This window comes from Cynocephalus volans, chromosome 16 (assembly GCF_027409185.1).
Source record: "Cynocephalus volans isolate mCynVol1 chromosome 16, mCynVol1.pri, whole genome shotgun sequence".
Taxonomy (NCBI): Eukaryota; Metazoa; Chordata; class Mammalia; order Dermoptera; family Cynocephalidae; genus Cynocephalus; species Cynocephalus volans.
Window position 1 is genome coordinate 18744422 of NC_084475.1, and position 23283 is coordinate 18767704.

The following is a 23283-nucleotide window of genomic DNA, read 5'->3' on the forward strand; positions in this document are numbered from 1 at the left end:
GCTTATGCCTTGACCTTCTGCTGGGGAACTTGAGGGGAGAAGCATTATCCAAATCTGGTCCATCTGCTCCACCCTGCTGTTTTCCGTCTAAGGGATTTAGGAGATTCCGGCCTTTTCCTAATCTCTCCCTTTGCAGAATTTCTATGAAGTCAGAATCCCATTTCCAGGCAAAGATGCTCGGTCATAAAGATAATAGAGATACTCATTCATGATGAGGGGAAGTACACAGTGGTTTCAGCCGCCTGCCGGGCTCCACTTACTCATGGTATGTGACAGATGCTAGCTCTTCCCCAGACCTCGCAGATGGGAAGGAGCCCTGGTGCCCACGGGGTGGTCGCAGGAAGCTGTAGCATGGCTTGGTGAACACAAGGTTCCCTGCTTGCCAGCCTGGGGTGGGAGCTAGGATTGCCATTGCCTGTGGCTGCATCTGCAGCCAGCTGGGTTAGGAGACTGGCCTCAGACCACAGTATTGCCAAACGCCAAGCCCAAGGCCTCCCTGTCTTCAAGACTGCTGGGCTATCCAGCACGCAAGGAGGCGGCTGGGTTTGACTGCTCTGCCAGTTACTCTGCTGCGCCTGGGGGTACAATGGTGGGGAAACCAATTTGATTCCCTCCCTTTTGGAGCTTGTAGTCTAGTGTCGGTGGTTAGAGCTGAGGGGCAAGAGGCAGTGAGGTCTCTGCACTCGTGTTTCCCCCACATCTTGGCCAATTTGGAGAAGGTGCTGGTGGGGGCTGCTGCCTCTCATCTGACCTCCTGGGAGCCCTGCCCCCCACTGCTCCAGTGTGGCTCTCCCAGGGCTGAGACCTGGAGTCCAGGGCTGGGCTTCCTTGGGCAGCTCAGCCCCATCCCTGATGCACCTAGGCCCCTCTCATTGGCAGCCCTGGCTTCTCTCCTACACACCAGGACTGCTGGTGGAGGCTGACCACGCTGCCTGCAGGGCTCTGGCTGAGATGACCTTTCCCTGCACAGGGAAAAGACCCAGGGGTCACATTCCAGGTTGACCTTGATCTTTCTTTCCTGCTTCAGACAATCCCAAAGGGCGGGCAGAGGGAGGCAGGGACAATGGCCTTCAGGGAAATGGCATTCCAGTTTGCAGGCCTTTGTTCCTGCCAGGAGGGGCCCTGGAGCTCATGAAAAAGTTTGCGGCTTGCTGGGATGTGTAAGAGGCAGCAGCGGAGGAGTTCTCTCAAGCCTGACATTCCAGGCCCTGCTGGCCTCTGGCATTTCCCAGAAAAACTGCCGAGGAGGGGAGGAGGAAGAAAACACTTCACCAACTCACCCACCCGCTTACCACCCTATCTTCTCAGATTCCTTGTTCCCTCCGGGGACTGGGCTGGGCCTAAGTGCCAGGACCCCTATCCTGGCGGGGGGCCCCACTCCTCCACCCACAGAGGATCCTGGGGGGATGGGGGGCATGGGCAAGTTGGCGACGACTCTAGGAGGGTACAGAGAGGATGAGGTGGGGGTAGAAAGGAGGGGAGGAGAGTTTCTTCCCACCCTGTCAAAGAGGAATCCACATCTGGTCTAAGTTCTGAGTTGGGGGCTGGGGAGTGAGGAGAATTAGCTTGCAGCCAATTATCTCCCCTGACCCCAAACCAGCAAGCTGTGCCCTGTCCAGAGCTGGGGTGGGAGGAGTTTCTGTGTGCCCGGAAGCAGCCGCTGGGCCCGAGCCTTTGTCTGCACCTGGGAACAGACCCCAGGGTCGCAGGGGCCGGCTCTGGGAAGCCGGACTGTGGTGAGCTATCTCGATTGTGATGCAGATGAGGCCTGGCAGGGCCACAGGAGGCAAAGCGGCACTGCCAGGAGGAGGGCACCCTGGAGGTGAGGAAGTGAGGCTGACTCATGGAGACATGCCTCCCAGGTTGCCCAGGGCCCTAGGCGCCCTTGGAGAGGTGAGGGCAGGTGGGGGACCAGGTGGACGACACTGTCCTGCTCACTCTGCAGTAAACCTGCCAGGCTGGCTGCTGGAGAACAGTGGCCCAGAGCCTGGGCCTGTGGGGCTTTAGGGTTGGTGCTGCTCACCACCTTGGTGTGACTGTGACATCTGGCCAACCCGGTCTCTGGCTTCCTCCTGAGGGCTCATGCTCTGGGAAGGCCCCTGCCCCTCCAAAGGGTGAAGCACATGCTGGCATGCACTTGTCACCCACTGACTCTTGGGCAAGTTCAAAGGGAAAATGCTGTACTCTCCTTCTGGCTCCCAAGATCCTAAACCAGCCTCAGTGGCAGAGAAGTGGGTCAGAAGTGGGTCGAGGGGGATTCCCTGAGAAGGAGTGGGGGTTGGGAGTCTCCATCAAGGACAGGGAGGTGAGACTCCCTGGGCACAACATTGGGGTAGCCCCCCCATGCCATTCCTCTCCTTCCCCCCTTGTCTGTGCTGCACCCACCGGCCTCGCATTGGTGGTGTTCAGAGTTTCTTAACCCAGGGTGCATGAACTGCCCCTCCCCAGGATATCAGGAGCCTCCCACCCCCACCCCCATAATTGTGAACAAAATGCTGGTGGTCGTCAAGATCTGTGGTGGAGGGAGGACCCACCTGGAGTCATTTCTTGCCCCTGCCACACTTATCTTACAAAACCATGCATTCATGTGCTGAGTAGATGTTTACTGAGTACCTACTATGTATCAGAGAATGAACTAGGTGCCAGAAACGTGTCAGTCTGAGACCTCACGGAGCTTAGACTCTTCCTGGAAGGACAAGATTCTTCCACGATTAATTAATCGGGATTAATTAATTTTGACTGCACCAAGTACTATGCAGAAGTCCTGGGAGCTATATGAACCTGTTATGGGAAGACCTAATCTACTGGGGGACACCCGAGGGGGATTTCCCGAGGAAGTGACACATGTAGACTGATGGGAAGCTGAGGTCTAGAAAGGTCCCCTCACCTGTGCCAAGTCTCCTGGCCTGTGCAGGACAGACTCAGGCTGGTGCCCCTGGTATTATAGGTTAAATGTGTCCCCCAAAAGTTCGTGTGTTGGAAACTTGACCTCCATTGTAACAGGGTTAAGAAGGTGGGAGATCCAATTATGGTATCTAAAAGGTGGAGCCTGTAAGAGGTGATTAGATTGTGAGGTCGGTGCCCTCATGAGTGGATTGATCCATTTGTGGAGTACTGGGTGAGGTTCTGATGGCTTTATCAGGAGAGCGAGTGAGAACATTAGCTCTCTGCTCAGCCCATTCTCACCATGTGACACCCTGAGTTGCTGTGGAGAGTCACCAGCAGGAAAAAAGCCCTCAGCAGATGCATTCCCTGGACTTTGGACTTCCTGGCTTCCAAAACTGTGAGAAATAAATTTCATTTTCCTTATAAATTACCCAGTTCCAGGTATTTTCTTATAAGCAACCAAAATGGACTCATATACTGGGTCTGCAGACCTGACTCCTGGGCTTTCCGCACACACTGGCTCCTCTGTCCTCCCTCCTGGCTGCCTGACTGCATGCCCAGGTGAGAGGAGGACTAGGAGCTGCAAAGCCAAGGTGCCCAGGGCTCTGCTGCTGAGTGTCTCTGCTATGCTCCCTTCTGCTTCGATGGCTCTTCCACCTACTAAAGGCTTAGCCCTCTGCTTCCAAGCTCAAGTTGAGGCAGCTGTGAGCTGGGATGAGAAGATTCCACTTCATTCTACCTGTGGTTGGTGGGTCAGGTGCTTCCGGAACTTTGTAAACTGAAAACATAGTCTGTGACTAGGTAATACAGTCCCATGGGTCAGCATTCAAAAGGTCCAGTCAGGTGAGCTGTGATCTTCCTCTCCTATTCCCTGTCTTTCTGCGGCACCTGGGATGTTTTTTTCAGGCCACAAAATGCCCAGTGGTGGCCCACGGGCTGAATGCAGCCCATAGATGCATGGGTTGGCCTGTACAGAATTTATTTATTTATTTATTTTTTAAAAGATGACCAGTAAGGGGATCTCAACCCTTGGCTTGGTGTTGTCAGCACCATGCTCAGCCAGTGAGCAAACCGGCCATCCCTATATAGGATCCGAACCCGTGGCCTTGGTGTTATCAGCACTGCACTCTACCGAGTGAGCCACGGGCCGGCCTTGGCCTGTACAGAATTTAAAAACTTTTTTTGAGATCACATTTATTTTTTTTTTTAATTTTTTTTTTTTTTAAAGATGACCGGTAAGGGGATCTTAACCCTTGACTTGGTGTTGTCAGCACCATGCTCACCCAGTGAGTTAACCGGCCATCCCTATATGAGATCCGAACCCATGGCCTTGGCGTTATCAGAACCACACTCACCCGAGTGAGCCACGGGCCGGCCCTGAGATCACATTTAAAAATCTGGAAATTCATATCCACATCTGAATCTTTGGAAAAGTCAGATGCTCTGCAGCAGTGGGCTTTCATTCTGACGTGTCCTGTTGGCCCTGTTCTCCAGCTCAGCAGAGGCCCGCTTCCCTGGGACCCCTGACTCCTCCTTCCTTCCCTTTCCTGCCGGGAGCTGCGGGCACAGAGGCAGCAACTCGGCCTGGCCTCTGCCCTCCCACTCCCCCCACCCCAGGCTAAAGGGCAAGAAGGCTGATTGACTTTGGGGGATGTATTTTGAGTCTCTTCTCTAAATTCCAGGAGACTGGAAAAAAATCAAGCTTGGGCCAGAGGGAGAGTCCAGATCTTCTTATATCACCAGCTTGGGCCTGATCGTATTGAGTAAGACTTGTCCTGAGGGAGACCCGGACACCGGTCGCAGGTGCACTCAGCCTCTGGCTTTGACTTCACTCTGGGGGCTGGGCAGAGAGAGGCTGGGGAAGGTGGTGGTGGGGGGCGTTCTGCCAGAGAGCCCACCACCTGTCTACCTGGGAAGCTCAGGATTCCCTGGGACATGACTGGCCATGGGTGGCAGTGGTTCCCCACATGTGGGCTGTGGGATCTAGAGGCATGCGCTTCCTCGCTGGGGCGGCACTGGCTATCTGCCATGCCACAAGAGGCTGAGATTCCCCTGAAACCAAGAGCTGCATTTATCTGTCACTGGTGACAGAGAAGCAAACCAGGATGCCCTGCCCAGGAGGCATTTCCAGAAATTTGGGCTCTGGCTTCTTGTTGATCCAATGCCAGATTGTCCTGGGCTTCTTTGTGGTGAGGAAGCCATTGAGCAGTAGGTGTTTTGCTGATGACAAAATTTTTGACATTGAAAAATTTAAACGATAAATGGAAAAGCCTTGACCAATAAATGGAAAAGCCTTGACCGGCTCCCCACCCCTACTCAGCAAGGTTGCTGATTTGAGCTTTGGTGCTTGGGAAATTTATCCTCCACAACCTTTGGCTCCTCTGGTCTCCCCACAGCTCCAACAGACTCAGGTTCCTGGTCCCCAAAGACCTCATCTCTTCCAGTTTTAGGGCCATACAGGACTGGCAGGGCCCATGCCAGGTACACGGCTACAGCTGTGGGTAATCAGAGGATGGCAAACTCGATGGTACACAGGCTGGTGAAGTGTTGTTGTAAATAAAATTTTATCGGCATGTTGCCAGGCTCATTCGTATAGTTTGTGGCTGCATTCACCCCGGAGTGGAGTCATTGCCACCGAGACCATCTGGCCTGCAACATGTAAAATATTTATTATTTGGCCTTTAAGAAAATGTATGCTGCTTGGGCCGGCCCGTGGCTCACTCGGGAGAGTGCGGTGCTGATAACACCAAGGCCCCGGGTTCGGATCCCATATACGGATGGCTGGTTCGCTCACTGGGTGAGCATGGTGCTGACCACACCAAGTCAAGGGTTAAGATCCCCTTACCGGTCATCTTTTAAAAAAAAAAAAAAAAAAATGAAAATGTATGCTGACCCCTGCGTGGAGGGAACAGAAGTCTGTCATACGCCACAGAAGGCTGGTGTTAAGTCTTAGCTTTGGGGGAGAGGGTCTCAGGGACTGGAAAAGACCAGAGTAACAGCTTAGCAGGGAGGGTGGTAACCCAGGGAGAATGAAGGCAGGAAAAAGGCTGGGAGTCCGGGGGGAGACCTAGAGCACAGATGAGCCAGCCACAACAGGTGGGCCTGCGCTTTAAGGTCTGCAAACACAGGAAACAGCAAGTCAGAAAACTCTCCCGGAGGCCAAGCCTCCCTCGCCCCCCAGCTTTGGTGGAAAAGCACAGATGGGTGGTTCCTTCCTCCAGCTGTGAGGCTCCGGATGGCGCTCCCTGCCTTCTGTCAGGTGTGCATTCCTTACTGCGGCGTGTGTGGAGCCCGGTCCTGGGGCCAGGCCCCCTTCCAGGAGCTCAGAGCATGCAGGCTTCTATGGGCTCACATTCTGATGGGTGCAGGGGTACAAAACATACAACAGTAAACCAGTGAATACGATTAGACTGCAGTACCTAATAGGAAGAAAATAAAATCCTGTTATCTGGGTCAGGAAGATGTTCCTAGGGGAAGGCGACATTTGGATGGAGCTCAGAAGAATGAAAGGAGCTGGGGGAAGATGCTTCTAATCAGAGAGAAGAGCAAGTGTAAAGACCCTGAGTCCTTGTGGGGCTGAAAGAGGCTGGGCATGCTGGAGCAAGCAGGACTGAAGCCATGCCAGGACCTAAAACTGCATGGGCTTGTCAGCAAATTTTAAAAGGACACAGTTTTGTTCTTGTATTTTTCTGAGTTCTCTCTTTTCCCATGCTTAGTTGATATTTTGAACCTTGGTTATGGGGCAAGATGGCATTACTTACATAAATGTAAAGTTGTTTTCCAGTCAACCTGGAGCTGCAAACTTGCCTTGAGGCACGTCCTATCCAGACCCTGGGAAACCAAGGAAGACATCCCTAAAGCTGTGCCGATTCCACCCTCCTGCAGGACTCTGAGATAGAAGTCACACAGAGCCTTGGGGAGACCTTGCACATGGCCCCTTGCATGGAGCCCCCACAGCTCATGTCTCCCACCCTCCTGCTTGTCACTTCCTATGTTCCATTCCCTCAGCCCCCTCTTAATAACCCCTCAGTAAGTCTGAGTCTTGGAGATGGCTTTAGTCTGGCCATTGTCCTTCAGGTTTACTGGAGAGATGGGTCAGCCCAACATCTCTCCTCGGGTCATCAGGATTCCTGAATAAAATGTGACTTCGTTTTCACCAACATTTGACTTTTGAGTGGTTTGTTTTTGCAAGGGACTTGGGCTGGGTAACAGGCACAGTGAGTGAGGGGGAAGGATGTGGGGAGGCAGGCAGAGGCTGATGGCTGGTTTGCTCCCAGCTTAGTACCTATGCTGCATTCCCTACAGCACAGGAGCATGCTCTCAGAAACAGCCCATCAGCCCCTATGTCACACTGACAGCCCTGGAGGTTCAAGGTGTGCTGGCCAGCCTCTTGCTCCCTCTCGTACTTGCTAACTACCCTGTGTTTAGGAGAGACCCTCTCTCCCAAAGTGAGCTGGAGGAGGGGGCCTTCCTCTTGCATGGGTATCATTTTCAGTTCGGGGAGTGAATCACAGACAGTGAGGCACAGGCCCTTGGCTCAGGATTTCCTGGTGTTTCCTGCTTGGGAGAGCAGCCCTGCTCTCAGGGGCAGTGGCCCACCACTTCCTGACGTCAACCCTCCTTCCAATGAATGGGTTTCCTTTTCCGTTAGGGAAGACATGGCATCTGTTATCAGTTCATCAGCCCTGTCTTTCTAACCCTGGCACCTCCTGTTTGGGAAGGAGTAAGTGGGACTAACGAGAAGGCAGTGGGTGAGGACAGGGGGGTGAGGGGAACTCAGCGGATGGGCTTCTGAGCTGCCAGGGGGTCTCAGAGGACAGATGCCTACTCTTCTGGGGTCATCAAGAAACTGCATCAGCAGTTGTCGTGTCCGTCTCAGATCGTGAACTCTCCGAGCAGCTTTGGGACACACGGAATCCTCCCAGGCAGGCTTTCCGGGCCACCTGTGTTAATCTGGGAGAGTCTTATCTTCTCTGTTGGTTCTCACTAACTAGCACAGATAAGAGCTCCTGGCAGAAAGAGCACATATGCTGTTATCATGTAAATGTAACCATTGAAAAAAATTGCTCAATCTCTGAAAACCATTATTTAAAATTTTTGCAGCCTCTAAACATACACATCCTGGGGCAAAGCCTCAGTTGCCTCACTCTGGCTGTAGCTCTGTTTCAAACTAGCCACGAAGGCTAGAGTCTCTTGGTGTGTGGTTTTAGAACGCACTGGGTCATTCCCTGCTGTTTATCCTTAATGTAAATGCTTGTTAGTTTAACTTGCCATGCTATCAATATTGCCGTCTGTTACTACAGTTTATTTTAGATCAGAAATTTCCAGTGAGATGGTAGCATGGTTGTTGTCTCCGTACCTCGCACAGCAAAGCACCACATGCAAGAAGAAGCTGTGCGCTGTTTTCAGGAAAATTAGGATGTTCCTGTTGTCTGTGTGGTGCTTCCCACTGAGCTGACGGTGCAGCCATTCAGTGAAGGTTTCCTCTGTGACACCACATGCCAGGTACCATACAAAAGTGGAACCATGCAACGGATGGTCACATTCTAGTTACTGGAAGTTATGAAATTTGATGATTCACCATTTCTAACTTGGAAGAGATGAATCAATTTCTACCCGGTATTTGTAAAGCTACATAAACTTAAAACAAAAATTAAAATCAATCTGAAATACTTGTCAATTGTAAACAACTTGGAAACTCCTGAATAGCACCAGATTACCATTGTTGACATTTTGGTGTATTTACTTTTAGTCTGTCTACACATTCTCTCTCTCTCTCTCTTTCTAATTTTTAACAAAATGAGATTTCTATACTACTCTTTGATAATTTGGTTTTTACATTTAATGTCATTAAATATTCTTGTAGAACATTGTTTTTTATATAAGGACATATGGTCTTCCCATGTACTGATGTACCATTAGTTATTTAAGCAACTCCCCCATGGTAGGTTGCTTTCACACTCTTGATATCATGAACAATGCTGAGATGAACATTCTTGTGGGAATGTGTAATTCATTTCCTTGGATAATTTTGTGGAAGCGGAATTTGGAATGTTGTTTTCAATGTGTCTTTATCATTTTAACCTCATAACACCCCCTTGGAATAAGTAGGATATGATTATGTCTATGGCTTTTCCAGTTTTCAAGTCCCAGCTCACATGACCCAGGCAGGGGCTGCATATTAAAGCACAGAACTCATCTCACCTGCCTTTCAGAAAAAGTGTTCTTTGCAAATAGAGACATGCCTGACTTTGGGGGTGTAGAACTGTGCATTTCCAAGGGCCAATGATAGCCTGTGTAATTGGCCATATCAGGAGGGTGGAGGACCCTTTATTCATCTCATATTGATTTGTTGAGGCTGCTCTGTGCCATGGAGCTGCAGGCACTTGGGGCTAACAAGGTGGAAAATGGTTTCCCCCTCAGTCGGGTGGGGATCTTCCATGGTTCTGTGCACCTTGGTGAGTCAGTGTTAACCTATTGTTGCTTTGCCTCCCACGGATTTGTCACCCCTTTTCCCCTGGGTGATGGAGCCGCCAAAGATTACTCAAAGCTCATCTCTTCTGAGCAGTGAGAAGCCACGAAAAGGGGTTAATCTCCCGGAACCCTCAAGAGAGAGGCATTCCTTCCATTTGGGAAATTAACCACGCATTGGGGCTCTCTTCCTAAATTTATTCTCCAGAACAGGAAGTTAAAAGAAGAGAACATAGGTGGGGTTTTTCTAAGTACAGTTTAACAAATTTAACAATAGAAGCTGGTAACATTCAGTAAGACAAGCAAGGTGACCTTCTACAATGCAATTTTCAACAAAAGCTTGATTTTAGCAAACATTCTCTTCTTACAGCAATTTCCCATTATCTTTACATATCAATCAGTAGACTGTCTATCTTTGAGCCAGCAACCTTGCTGTGTTACAATTCTTCATCTTACAACAGAGACTGTAGCCTGGGGAAAATTTCCTGTCCTTTGCAAGATCAATATTTGAAACTGCAAGGCTTTGGAAAACCAGGCCCTGTGAAGTACATTTGCTTTATGCGTACTCCACATCTCCCCCCGTTTTATTTATTTAGAAGAAAAAGCAAAAGCTATAGATCAGGTTTTCACAGTTAAGACAAAAGCATTTAAAGCAAAGTTGGTATCACTTAGCATGGGAAGTCCTTTTAATTTACTTCAGGTGAGGACTGATGATGTCATCGTCTCAGAGTGGCTGCAGCAGCATCATTCCAGGTGCTGTGAATTGGGTGTAATTACCAATTATTGAAACTCCGAAATAGGATTCTGCTCCATATAATAGTTGATTCTGAGTCCAGAGAGTTTGTTAATGTTCACCTGTCCAGGACATTACTTTTTTAAAGCATCTAGTTTTTTGTAAAATTTTTGATTAATTACAAGTCTTTTGTTTAGGAACAGGATGTCTCATCCAAGTTACAAACACCCTCTTTAAGGCTAGGAAAATTTTGTAGAGAAGATTTTATTTCCCCCTTTATGATCAAGGCATTCCTCATAAAAGCATTGATGATCAATATCTTGATTGAAAAGGTCTTACTTTTCTTTGTATAAATCCCTCAGTGTTGGGAAGGCTCTTTCCCAGGTGGTCTTGTGTCCCACGGCAGGGTGGAGAGATGAACAGCAGAATGAAGCAGCAGTTAGGCCAAATGAAACATGTTAAGGCAACATGAAAGAGGGGTCAGTAACTTAGAAGTGAGACATGCTATCTTATATCGAAAGTTTTAAATTATATCCTGTTATAAAGAGAGAGTTAATTTTCATTGAATTTATAAAAATAGCCACATTGTCATAATAATCATAAAGATTCTTAAAGTTATTAAGTTTGGGGGGGATCAGATAGGGAGAAAACAAATGCTTTTATCTCTGTTTTAAATGACATTTTACCAAACTGTTGTTAGTTATAGATAGCTTAAGAGAGAGAGAGAGTTTTCTTAAGTTTGGAAAACAAAACATTAAGAGAACCAGCAGTGTTTCAAAATAAGGAAATTGTAAAAACCCATACTTCTTTTTAATTATTTCACTAATTAACTTTTGTTGTGTTGACCTTTGTGAACAATTTCACAAACCCATCAGTTCTTCATTAGAAATTTTGGAACTTTAGTTTAAAGCTATGAACTCAAAGTTTGTCAGGAAACTGTACCTATCAGAGTTTTTTCATGAAATATTTGAAGACATAACATTTTAAAATTATAATTAAACCAAGATTATGACCAGTAGCATTTATATCAAGACACAGATATTTAAGAACCTTACAAGATTTTGGAACACATATCCATAACACCTTCAGTACTGACAATGCTTTCCAATGTAGTCTAATTTATTAAATAAGCCAATTCATTTTGATACATTTTTTATATATCCTTTGAGAAGCTCCAGGGCCCTTGGAACTCCTCAAAGTTAGTTTAAACTAAAAGGTTGAGCTTTCAGCTTTGAAAAGCTTTGTCAAATGACAAAATGTTTAAAACACTTAGTTGAATAAAATCACAAATTATTACAAAAAGTAAAACCAAAGTGACAAAGGGTTTCAAAGGCAGAGAGCACAAGAAATTATCATGAAATAAGTTTTCTTAAATCAGTAATCTAAAGGACAAAGAAGGGACCGGCCCCACGGCTCACTCGGGAGAGTGCGGTGCTGATAACACCAAGGCCCCGGGTTTGGATCCCATATAGGGATGGCCGGTTTGCTCACTGGCTGAGCGTGGTGCTGACAACACCAAGTCAAGGGTTAAGATCCCCTTACCGGTCATCTTTAAAAAAAAAAAAAAAAGGACAAAGAAAACCTTTTACAATTTTGTATTAAAAGCAGTCAAGTGAAAAGACCTCTAGTAATCCTGTTTGATTAGTAAACTGAGGCAATGATGTGTGCTGATAAGAACATTTTTATACATTCAGGGTAGTCAATAGGCGTCCATTTATCAGAGCAAATTATACAAAACCCAGTTTGAGTTTTAGCTGTTTTTACCAAATACATATTTATGGTTTCCTAGCCAAAAACTTGGTGTATTAGATCTATACCCTTATCAGTTAATGTTAACTAGGGCCTATGTGATATTGGGCATAGGTCTCCTTTCTCTAGCCATTTTGGGTCCCGGGTTTCCATGTGGCAGCTGGAGCCATGTGGAGCTTAAGACAGAGGGCAGTATTTACAAAGATAATGTCTAAAAGATATTGTTTCTCTCAGCATGGCCAGGAGGAAGAGCTGAGATAACAAGGAGACATATTGACCTAGAGACAAATTTGCTTAAATCAAATTTTGAAAATATATGAGCGGGCCCATGGCTCACTCAGGAGAGTGTGGTGCTGATAACACCAAGGCCACGGGTTTGGATCCTATATAGGGATGGCTGGTTAGCTCACTACTGAGCGTGGTGCTGACAACACCAAGTCAAGGATTAAGATCCCCTTACCGGTCATCTTTAAAAAACAAACAAACAAACAAACCCAGTAACATGTAAATATTTAAGACGTCCGAAAGTGGAATAATGAATGACTTTCATTTGCCAAATTTCATTACCTTTTATTTCTTAAGGATTAACTCATCCAGGGAAATTATATTTAGAAAACCTTTGACAATTGGAACAAGCATGAACAATATCCTGAGCTTGCCTGTAAGAGATCTGATGCATGTTAGCCAAAGCTTGTGCATCCTTATGAAAAAACTGATGAGAATCAATAGCTTTCTGTAAAACATTATTATACATAACGAAGTGATCAGCCATATCATTTCCAATTGATAAAGGGCCAGGAAGACCAGAATGAGAATGCATGTGAGTTACATAGAAAGGATGATGTCTTTTTTTTTTTTTTTTTTAAAGATGACTGGTAAGGGGATCTTAACCCTTGACTTGGTGTTGTCAGCACCACACTCACCCAGTGAGTGAACCAGCCATCTCTATATGGGATCTGAACCCGTGGCCTTGGTGTTATCAGCACCACACTCTCCCGAGTGAGCCACAGGCCAGCCCTGGATGATGTCTTTTTTTAATAAGTTTTTGTAAATGTTGAAACATTTCAAATAAAAGAAAGTCATTTCTCTCATGGATAGATGCATCTTGAATTACCTGTAAGACTCCAACTACATAGGCAGAGTCAGCTACTAAATTAAGTGGCTGATTGGAAAAATGCTGTAAAGCTGCAATGGCAGCTGCCAATTCAGCCCTTTGAGTGGACTTATGATGGATAGTAACAAAATGTTTCCAGATTCCCTGTTCCTGCCATGTTATAGATCCCTTTCCTGATCTGCCAGAACTGCCAATAAACAGCGCTTGAGGGAGGGGAATAGGTGATAAACAAGATTTTAATTGTATGGGCAGTATTTGGAGTCCTTGTAAAATTTTATCATGGGGTAATGAGAACTGTATCTTACCAACAAAATCAGCCATGGTTATCTGTAAAGACTCTAATTGTTCAAGGGCAGTGTAAAAATCAGTTTTAAAAAGACCAGGATTGGGGCCGGCCTGTGGCTCACTCGGGAGAGTGTGGTGCTGATAACACCAAGGCCACGGGTTCGGATCCCATGTAGGGATGGCCGGTTAGCTCACTGGGTGAGTGTGGTGCTGACAACACCAAGTCAAGGGTTAAGATCCTCTTACCGGTCATCTTTAAAAAAAAAAAAAAAAAAGACCAGGATTAATAATATCAGGATCATACCCAGTAAGTACTTGACAATGGTGTCTTCCCCTAGTGAGTAAATGCATACATTGTTCTAATTTAGTATATAATTTCTTTTTTTGTTGATGGGGTAAAAAAATCCATTCAATGACTCCTATTTGAGGAACAAATTGGCAAAGCAAACCTGTGGGACTATGTGGGGTGTTTAAAATAATGAAATGAATGACTTGAGATTTAACAACACGTGTTAATTGTCTGGAATGTAAAGAGGATTTGATCTGTTTTAATTCTAATTTTGCTTCTTCAGATAAGTAATGAAGGGAGGATAGATCAGGGTCTCCCTTCAAGGTATTAAACAAATGTAATTGATAAGTAGGAATACCCATAGAAGGGCAGAGCCAGTTAATGTGGCCAAGTAGTTTTTGTAAATCATTTAGAGTAACAGGCTCCTGAATATGGAAAGATATATTTTGTGGCCGTATATTTCTCTGAGTGATCAAAAAACCAAGGTATTTCCAAGGCTCCTTTTTTTGAATTTTATCTGGAGCTATTTGTAAACCAGCATTGTTAACTTGTTTGATTAAACGTATGTAAACTTGTGATAGCAGTTCTGGATTGTCATGAACATTGTCAATTTGTCTAGTTATAGCATCTTGAAGTTGATTAATAACATCTATATAGGGCCGAGCCCGTGGCGCACTTGGTAGAGTGCTGCGCTGGCAGCGCGGCGACGCTCCCGCCGCGGGTTTGGATCCTATATAGGACTGACCGGTGCACTCACTGGCTGAGTGCCGGTCATGAAAAAACGACAAAAAAATAAAAAAAAATAAAAAAAAAAAATAACATCTATATAAGTCTCAGTGGGTCCCTGTCTAACAGTAGCAAAAGAATTAGTGGGAATATTCCAGGGACTATGTGATGGCTCTAAATGTCCCATTTGTAACTGTTGTTTAACAAGTAAAGTAGCTTGATTTAATTTCTCCCCTTTAAGAGGCCACTGCTCCACCCAAACTGGAGGACCAGAGGTCCATTGTAATTTGGATGGTGGGAGTGTGGCCATGGCCATCATGATAAATTTTGAAGATGTCTCAATATAAATATCCCATTGAGCAGGGAGGTCTTGGCCCCCTAGAGTTTGAGGGAGATCTGGAACATAAGGCATAATGGAGGCAGTTTGTGCCTTGGGGCCAGTACACCACAAAGGATTTTTACTTTGATAAGGAATTTTGAACCCGCCTAATCCAGTAAGTGTAACTGGCGAAGAAGTTACTTTCCATAATGGAGTCTAATCCTTTTTAGCAGTTATGGTAACATCAGCCCCTGAATCTGTAATTAATTTTTGTTCAACAGATAATGTCAACAGTGGCCGAACCCGCGGCGGGAGTGTCGCCGCGCTCCCAGCGCAGCACTCTACCGAGTGCGCCACGGGCTCGGCCCGTGGCTGAGTCTTATCTAATCTTTGTATCCAAAACGCACCAGGGGAAGCAAGAGGTTGAAGTTTAGATTTTGTTTTAGGAATTCTGTTCCAAGCCTTTACGGCTGCTCTAGTTGTTTGGTCAAGTAACATGTCCATGCTAATTTGAACCTCATTTCGTAAATTTTCAAGTGAAATAGCATGTAAGGCTTCCCAATGTTCTTGTAGCCATACAGTATATTGAGCAGGAGTTAAAACAGTTTTTCCAAGTGTTTTCCAATCCCAACGGGTCATATTATACCCCTTAGAAATTGATTCTAAGCATCCTTAGTAAAAGTACTATGTAAGCCATTTTCTGTTATGCTCTTTTTAAATCTTTCAAACAAGGAGAATAGGACGTTTTCATGTCTCGACTGAGTCCCAGTTCTTACGATGGGAAAGACATGACGAGCTTCAACTCCCATGTTATGTCCTTCTTTAAGACAGGACTCTGTCAAGGGAACAAATGAATTGTTTGCCTCCAAAGGTGGAGGTGGGGGGAGAGGAGGAGGAGGAGGCAAGGATTGTTTTTCATCCTCTTTAAAGGCATAAACACGTTTTTGCCTTTTGTTAAGGTTCTGAATAATTTTTAAAGCAACTCGACAAAATTTCCAAACCACTATAATCAATAATAATTTAGTTAGATGACGGTTAGTTACTTTATAACCTACTGCCTTAAGGAGACATAGGACTGAACTATGTTGAACTTCCCTCTTAGACAGCAAACTACCCATAATCGCAAGAATAGATAGAAAATTGAGAGTAAGAAAGCAAAACGTTCAGGCAAAGACCTAAATAGACTCTGCAGCAGGCATGCAATCACTTAATCGAAAGCCACCTCTGTGATCCCCTTTACCAGGGTGAGTCCCCCTTACCAGGGTGAGTCCCCTTTACCAGGATTTCCCTCTTGACAGGAAGAGTAGACGTCCTGTTTCTTTTCCCCCCTTTTGTAGGGGCCTCCCTTTTGTCGGGATGAGTGGCAGATGTCCTCTTTTCCTTTCCAATGCTTGGCAGGTCGGTCTCCTATCCGTGGACCCAGAATTCATCACGTCAGGGTTACCATTTGTTGCTTTGCCTCCCACGGGTTGGTCACCCCTTTTCCCCTGGGTGATGGAGCCACCAAAGATTACTCAAAGCTCATCTCTTCTGAGCAGTGAGAAGCCCCGAAAAGGAGTTAATCTCCCGGAACCCTCAAGAGAGAGGCATTCCCTCCATTTGAGAAATTAACCACGCATTAGGGTTCTCTTCCTAAATTTATTCTCCAGAACAGGAAGTTAAAAGAAGAGAACATAGGTGGGGTTTTTCTAAGTACAGTTTAACAAGTTTAACAGTAAGGGCTGGCCCGTGGCTCACTCGGTAGAGTGCGGTGCTGATGGCACCAAGGCCACGGGTTTGGATCCTACATAGGGATGGCCGGTTTGCTCACTGGCTGAGCGTGGTGCTGACAACACCAAGCCAAGGGTTGAGATCCCCTTACCGGTCATCTTTAAAAAAAAAAAAAAAAAAAAAAAGTTTAACAGTAGAAGCTGGTAACATTCAGTAAGACAGCAAGGTGACCTTCTACAATGCAATTTTCAACAAAAGCTTGATTTTAGCAAACATTCTCTTCTTACAGCAATTTCCCATTATCTTTACATATCAATCAGTAGCCTGTCTGTCTTTGAGCCAGCACCAACCTTGCAGTGTTACAATTCTTCATCTTACAACAGAGACTATAGCCTGGGGAAAATTTCCTGTCCTTTGCAAGGTCAATATTTGAAACTGCAAGGCTTTGGAAAACCAGGTCCTGTGAAGTACATTCGCTTTATGCATACTCCACAACCTATCATAAGGCTTTGCACAAGGCTAACTAACACCCTATCCAAGTTCAGCCTGAAATAGATAATGGTCCTTAAAAGTGATTCCGCCACTTATCAATGAAGAGGCAATGAAAAAAATTTTTTTATCAGTGTCCCTCTATCTGAGAACAAAATAGTAAGTGGGTTTTGGGAGCAGGGAGACAGAGTGAGGGCTTGCTCCATCGGCACTCGGGCCACAGCTGTCGGTCACCCGCCAGGGACCACGCCAGATGGCTGGCTCCACGCTCCACTTCTCCAACCAAACCCCCCTCAATATCGCGTCCTCAAACAGAGGACGTTCCAGACATTAAGCTGATGAGAGCAGACACCACACCGATCTCAGCCGAAAGCCCAAGAAGCAATGACGAGGAGTCAGTGTTGACAGCTGGGGGCAGGAGCCAAGCGGGACGGTGTCCGAGCGGGAGCACCGCGTCTTTCCCCCCGCGACCCGTGACGACCGAGCGCGGCGACGTGGGCCACCTAGTACACGGCGCACACCTCCCTGCGGGTTTCACGGGCGGCCTTCCCACCACTCTCCCGCGACCACTGCCTCGCCTGGGTGCCCCAGAGGAGAAACTGAGGCGGCGGGGGCGGGGCGGGACGTCCTTCCCCGGGGCCGAAGCTCCCGCGCCTGCGCGCTGCCGCCGTGTCCGCGCTCGCCTTTGTTAATAAAGTTCGCGCGCGCCGGAAGCGGAAGCGGAAGCGGCGAGTCTCCATGGCGGCGGCGGCGGCGGCTGGCCCGGTGCTCTGGAGGCGGCTGCTGGGCCTCCTGCCTGGCCGCCCAGGGCTGGCCGCTCTCCTGGGGCGCCTGTCCGACCGCCTCGGCAGGAACCGGGACCGCCGGCGCAGGAGGTGAGAGAAGCGCCGAGCTGAGAGCGCGGTCCCCGGCGCCGCGGCCCGGCTCTCCTGCTGCCCGCTCCCCGGCACCCCGGCTCTGGCGCCCTGGGCGTCCGCAGCGAGCCCTTCCCCGTGTCTCCGGACCCGTTTCTGCCCTGATTTCCCTGCTTCGCCGCTGGCCTAACGAAGGAGGGTGGGTGACCCGTGTGCCACTGTCAGCCGGGCCCGCCAGTGGCCGCCTGCGCAGCCCGGCCAGCCCTTGCCTCCCGTCTCCACCGTGCTTGGTGGCGTGCCCCGGCCACTGTCTGCTTACACTGTAAAGGAGGGACTGTGTATGCATTCAGGGAACTTCGGTTAAGCTCCTGCGCCTAAGTTCACATCTTGGTTTGGTCCCCGGGATGTGAGTGTTGGAGAGTCTTGTCACGAGAGACACTGTTTGGGTACAGAAGGATCTTTTCCTTAAGTAATCCTGGCTGTGAGGTGACTTGGTGGGAGTGAATCAGCCCTGCTGGGATTTTGTGAATGCAGCGTTTCTCACATCCTGCCAGAGAGAGCTGTGAAGCAATCCTGAGTCAGTAATACTCAGGCATGGGGAGAGGAACCACTCGAAACCCTTTTTACACTTTTCGGAGAGCCTGTGTTCTGGAAAAGTACTGAAGCGAGTTATTAAACGGTGAAGTAGGCTTTTAAGCAATTTGTTCAGGCAGTGGTCTTTTAAAGTAAACATTTGCCAAGAACATGCTGACCTAAGAGGCTTGCTGCTGTTGCTAATATTTTAAAAAGACGGGAAAAATAGTTCTTTTGTGCAAATAGTTTTCTTTTTTTTTTTTTTTTTCTTTTTTAAGATGACCGGTAAGGGGATCTTAACCCTTGACTTGGTGTTGTGAGCACCACGCTCAGCCAGTGAGCGAACCGGCCATCCGTATATGGGATCCGAACCCGGGGCCTTGGTGTTCTCAGCACCACACTCTCCCGAGTGAGCCACGGGCCGGCCCCAAGTGCAAATAGTTTTCTTATTAGAAAGATTTGAGCCTTATGTTTGATTCTTTAAAAAATCTTAGAACTGTATCCTTTAGTTGAGGTTGCATTGTTTTTGATTTTATGTCTCTGCTTCTTGGGTGAGATTTGACCTCTTGGCCTTTAGTACAGTGATCTGGAATCTAGTCATATATGCTGATTCTAGGTATGGAAAGGACCTTGCTTCATACTGAGTTACAGTGGAAGATTTTCAGCAAAAACTCAAGTTTGATTTAGGGGAATTTTTAGGTGATACAATCAGGGCAGGATGGAACTCTTGGAAGCCTGCTGCTCAGAATGGCTCTAAGTTTCACATTGGTGAACCAGGTGGGGGTGGAGAAGAGGTGGCCTCTCCATTTTCAGTAATTGGTGCTTAGCAAAAGACCTTTTCCTTCCAGTGGGTAGTGAAGTCAGGTGACTTCTACATCCTGGCATCAAACCACTTAGGGATTTGGTTCAGAGTCTCAATAGGGGCTGGCTAGTTAGCTTAGTTGGTTAGAGTGCAGCTTTATAACCCCAGGGTCACAGATTCAGGCATACCTGCCAGCTGCCTAAATAAATAAATAAATAAATAAAATAAAGTTTCAACAGATGTTTTATCCTCAAAGACAAAATGTTTGGGTGCGTCGTCATTTCCCTCTGTGTGTTTAAACTGTATTAAAAAAGCTTTCTTATTAATCATTGTTTGACATTGGAATTGATTACTAAAGGATGTTGGGGCAATCTCCACAAATTCTTTTAGAAAAAAGCATTTCTCTTGAGTGTGTGTGTGTTTTTGGGGGGGGGGGGGAGTGTGGCAGTGGGGGTGGTCTAACTGGACTTCCCAAAGTCTTTTGTAAATGGTACCAATGGATGCAGTTTGTGTGGCTCCATATTTTTTCTTGATTCAGTTGAGAGAGAGAGCTGTTTCTCTGCGTCAGCAATTCAACCAGAAACTCAGTTTCTTGGCCCTTAAGTCAGAAGTTCTTGTTTTATAATCCTTGGAAATAATGCCTATGCTAGGACTGGATAAATGCTGGGTATTAATATACAGTATTGAGTGATACCGTAGGTTTCTGGCCCTTTCTTTGCCTTATTTGGTGTGCAGGTTTTTTCTGATTCTTTGTGGCCTTTGCATTTGTGGTCATGTCTGTTGTAGCCACTCACCCTCAGTTGGCTGCTGCTGACTTCTGTTTTCTCCATTTTTCAGTTGCACCTCCCAATTCCTTATTCCCTGAATGATGTGGGCTTCTTGTAAGTCTTTGATCATTGATTCATTGATAATAGTTCTGTGTAGTCATGAGCTTAAATTATTTTAGATTTTAGCTTGCCAGTCTGACTCAACTGTTGGAGTTGCTGGTGACCCTTGTGGCTGGCGAGAGGAATGGTTCTTTTTACAGCGGTGGTTTCTTTTCAGGCATAGACGGCCATAGACAGAGACTTCTACTTAAAATTACATCTAATTAGTGATCTAGAAGTACTATTGTTTCCTTTTTTTATAAAATTTTTTTTTTAATTTTTAGGGTTTTTTCGGCAGCTGGCCAGTATAAGGACACCGTTTCCTCTTAAGCAAGCATCTGACTCATTATCATTAGGGACTGCTAGATCCATTCATTTAATCATCATGTGTGTATAGAGCACTGCCCTGCTATGCACAGTGCTGAGAAAGCGAAGATAAACAAAGACATAGCCCCGCCTTCAAGATGCTCAGACCCGTAAACAGACAATTACAGGAAAGTAAGGTAGAAGGTCATAGCAGTACCTAGGACAGGCACCTGGAGGCCATAGAAGGCTTCCTGGCAGCAGTAACTTGGAGCTGTTTTGAAGGAGGTTAGGAGTAGGTTTGGTGAAGAAGAGGGGGAATAGGTGTTCGAGGAAGTGAGTGACATGGACAGTAGCAGAAGGCAGTTCTGAGGTCCCACAGGTACTCAAACCATTTCCAGGAAGTGACTGGGGGTATTAAGTAGGGAAGGGAGAGAACGAGGGAGAGAGGAGCTAGGAGCCAGCCAGTCTTCCAGGTCAGAGACGCAGTAAGGCAAGCTCTGAGATTTCATATACAGTACCTTTTAATGATGGTCCAGGCCTGAGATGCTGGAGGCTTGTATGAAGTGGGGCAGTGGGAGTAGAAAACAGGGTTAGAATAGAATCAACACGGATGGGAGGGTGTGGGAGGAGTGCTGAGGAGGTAGGTCATGTTTCTGTCTTGGGTTACTACATGGACGGTGGCACACTTCACTAAAACAGGGAGTAAGAAAGAGACCAGGTTTGGGGATAATGATAGATAGAGTACAGTAGGGGCATATTAATTAGTATATAGGTGTGTCCAGGCAGAGGTGTTCAGTTGACTGTGGCAGAACTGGAGCTCAGGAGAGGGAGACAGAAGCTTCAGATAGAGTGTTTTGGAGTCATCAGGTTACAAAGAATGGGCTCATTATTTGGAGTAGATGAGACCTAGTAGGAAATGTGTCAAGAGGGCATTAGTTCTTAATCTTGAACTTGCCTGCCATACAAAGAAATATTTTCTTCGTAGCCTACTTTTTTTTTTTCCTTAAACTGTTTTTATTTTTATTTTTATTTTTTATTTTTTTAAAAGATGACCGGTAAGGGGATCTTAACCCTTGACTTGGTGTCAGCACCACGCTCAGCCAATGAGTGAACCGGCCATCCGTATATGGGATCCGAACCCGGGGCCTTGGTGTTATCAGCACCGCACTCTCCCGAGTGAGCCACGGGCCGGCCCCTTAAACTGTTTTCAGCTTGAACTACATGTGCAAAAAAGTCTTTATTTTTGAAACTTAAGTCCAATTTTCTCTATTCTAGATGCATGAGTGTGTGAGCATGTGTGTTTGTGCATTGGAGTGGGTGGCGGTTCTTAACTTCCCTGAGTTGTAAGAGGGAAACAGGTAACCAGCACACTGTTCTTTCAATTAGATTTTCTTACGTTGTAATGGCAAGTCAGTTGTTCAAATTGTAAGTAGTTTCTACTCTGAGGAATCACCAGATTTCCAGAAATTACTTTTTCTTTGAACTTTCTGATGTTGGGACCTAGTCTTCCTAGTTCATCAGCAATTAGTATAGCCATCTCTTGGTTTATTTATAGCAATAGAATGGGCAGGAGGGGGATATTTAGAATCAAAGCATAATTTTCCCAAATAATTAAAATTTGATCTTGTAGTGAATTAAAATAAGATTTGCAACTGACTTGACTTTCCCAATTGTTGCTTATTTAGTTAATGTTAACATGAGTATCCCTAAGCACATTGTAGATGGTGATGAATTAGGCTTAATCAGTTATGTGTGCTGATAGGCAAATAGAAACCAGCCTGGGATTAAAATGTTCTGGTAGATGGGGCCGGCCCGTGGCTCACTCGGGAGAGTGCGGTGCTGAGAACACCAAGGCCCCGGGTTCGGATCCCATATACGGATGGCTGGTTCGCTCACTGGCTGAGCGTGGTGCTCACAACACCAAGTCAAGGGTTAAGATCCCCTTACCGGTCATCTTTTGGAAAAAAAAAAAAAAAAAAAAAATGTTCTGGTAGATAATCCCTTTGTAAATAGTGTGATCTGATTAATGTAAATGAGTTAATGTCAAAGCTGCTAGGAGTCAGGCTGGTGGAAGCTGTTGGGAGTAGTAGAACATGTGATTGGTTCTTGTCTGGTGCTTTGATGTGTCCGGTGCATTTGGCTACCCAAGGTATATTGTGGGTTATAAGTATATTTTAGGTTTCTGGTCCCCCCATCCCCCGAGTGTAATCGACTTCCTTTTGGCTGAGCCAAGAGGAGTGTCATCTGGTCAGCATGTAGCTGAATGCTGGCAGCCCTGGCCTCCCGTGCCGGACTTGTTGTGGGAGTTCAGCAGGCCATGGCTCTTTTGTAACCTACGGGAACCCACACTCATTTCTCTTACTTGGGTTTAGGTCTTGCGTTAGTCAGGAAGGGCTGCCGGCTGCCAAGGCTGCAGGAAGTACAGCACCTTCATGTTGTTTCTGGAGCGGTTCTCAGGAAGTGTTGTGACTTGCTCTTTTCTCATCAGTTCACTTTTTTATGTTTAAATGCATGTCACTGAAGGGGTAGGATGGGTTTTTCCTAAAAAGTCGTTTTTGAAAGTATTGCAATCCAAAGAGCTTAGTTTCTTTTAAAATACTTTTTTTGGGGGTCATTTTGTACAGATTTGGATGGGATCCAAGCCACAGATTTGGTACCAGGTATCTTATCTTATAGTTTTAGAAGAGCTCATAGACCTTTATTTATTTATTTATTTTTGGTGCTAACAGGTATGGAGATCTGAACCCTTGACCTTAGTGTTATCAACACCGTGCTATAACCAACTGAGCTCACTGGCCAGCCCCACTCATGGACCTTTAGGCGAGGACTCTGAGCCCACTGTGCAGGACACTTAATTAATGCCCTGCCCTGTGTGCACTGCAGAGAAGGCAGCTCCGGTCCTGTCTATCTGGGTTTGTAGGCAGAGTCTGAAGACAGTCCTCTAGCTTCACCATATTCTTTGTGCAAAGCCCCACATATCCTATTTTGAAAAAAACCTAAGAAGTCACCCTATTATTTGTGTACCATTGGTAGTGGGTGACATTAGGTACTGTGGCTGCAGGGGGAAGCAGACATATGTCCTCTTAAACTGGGAGAGGATGTGGAGGGGAT

General features: G+C 46.5%; 1 protein-coding gene across 1 annotated transcript in view; it reads left to right on the forward strand.

Annotated features, from left to right (window-relative positions):
- Positions 1–17505: 17505 nt before the first annotated feature.
- The window catches only part of PGS1 (phosphatidylglycerophosphate synthase 1), a 37819-nt gene continuing 32041 nt past the window's right edge, over positions 17506–23283 (forward strand). The window contains exon 1 of the mRNA XM_063080213.1: positions 17506–17646. Within this exon, the coding sequence (XP_062936283.1) occupies positions 17510–17646 (137 nt within the window). The 5' untranslated portion in view covers positions 17506–17509. The remainder of the gene's footprint in view (positions 17647–23283) is intronic.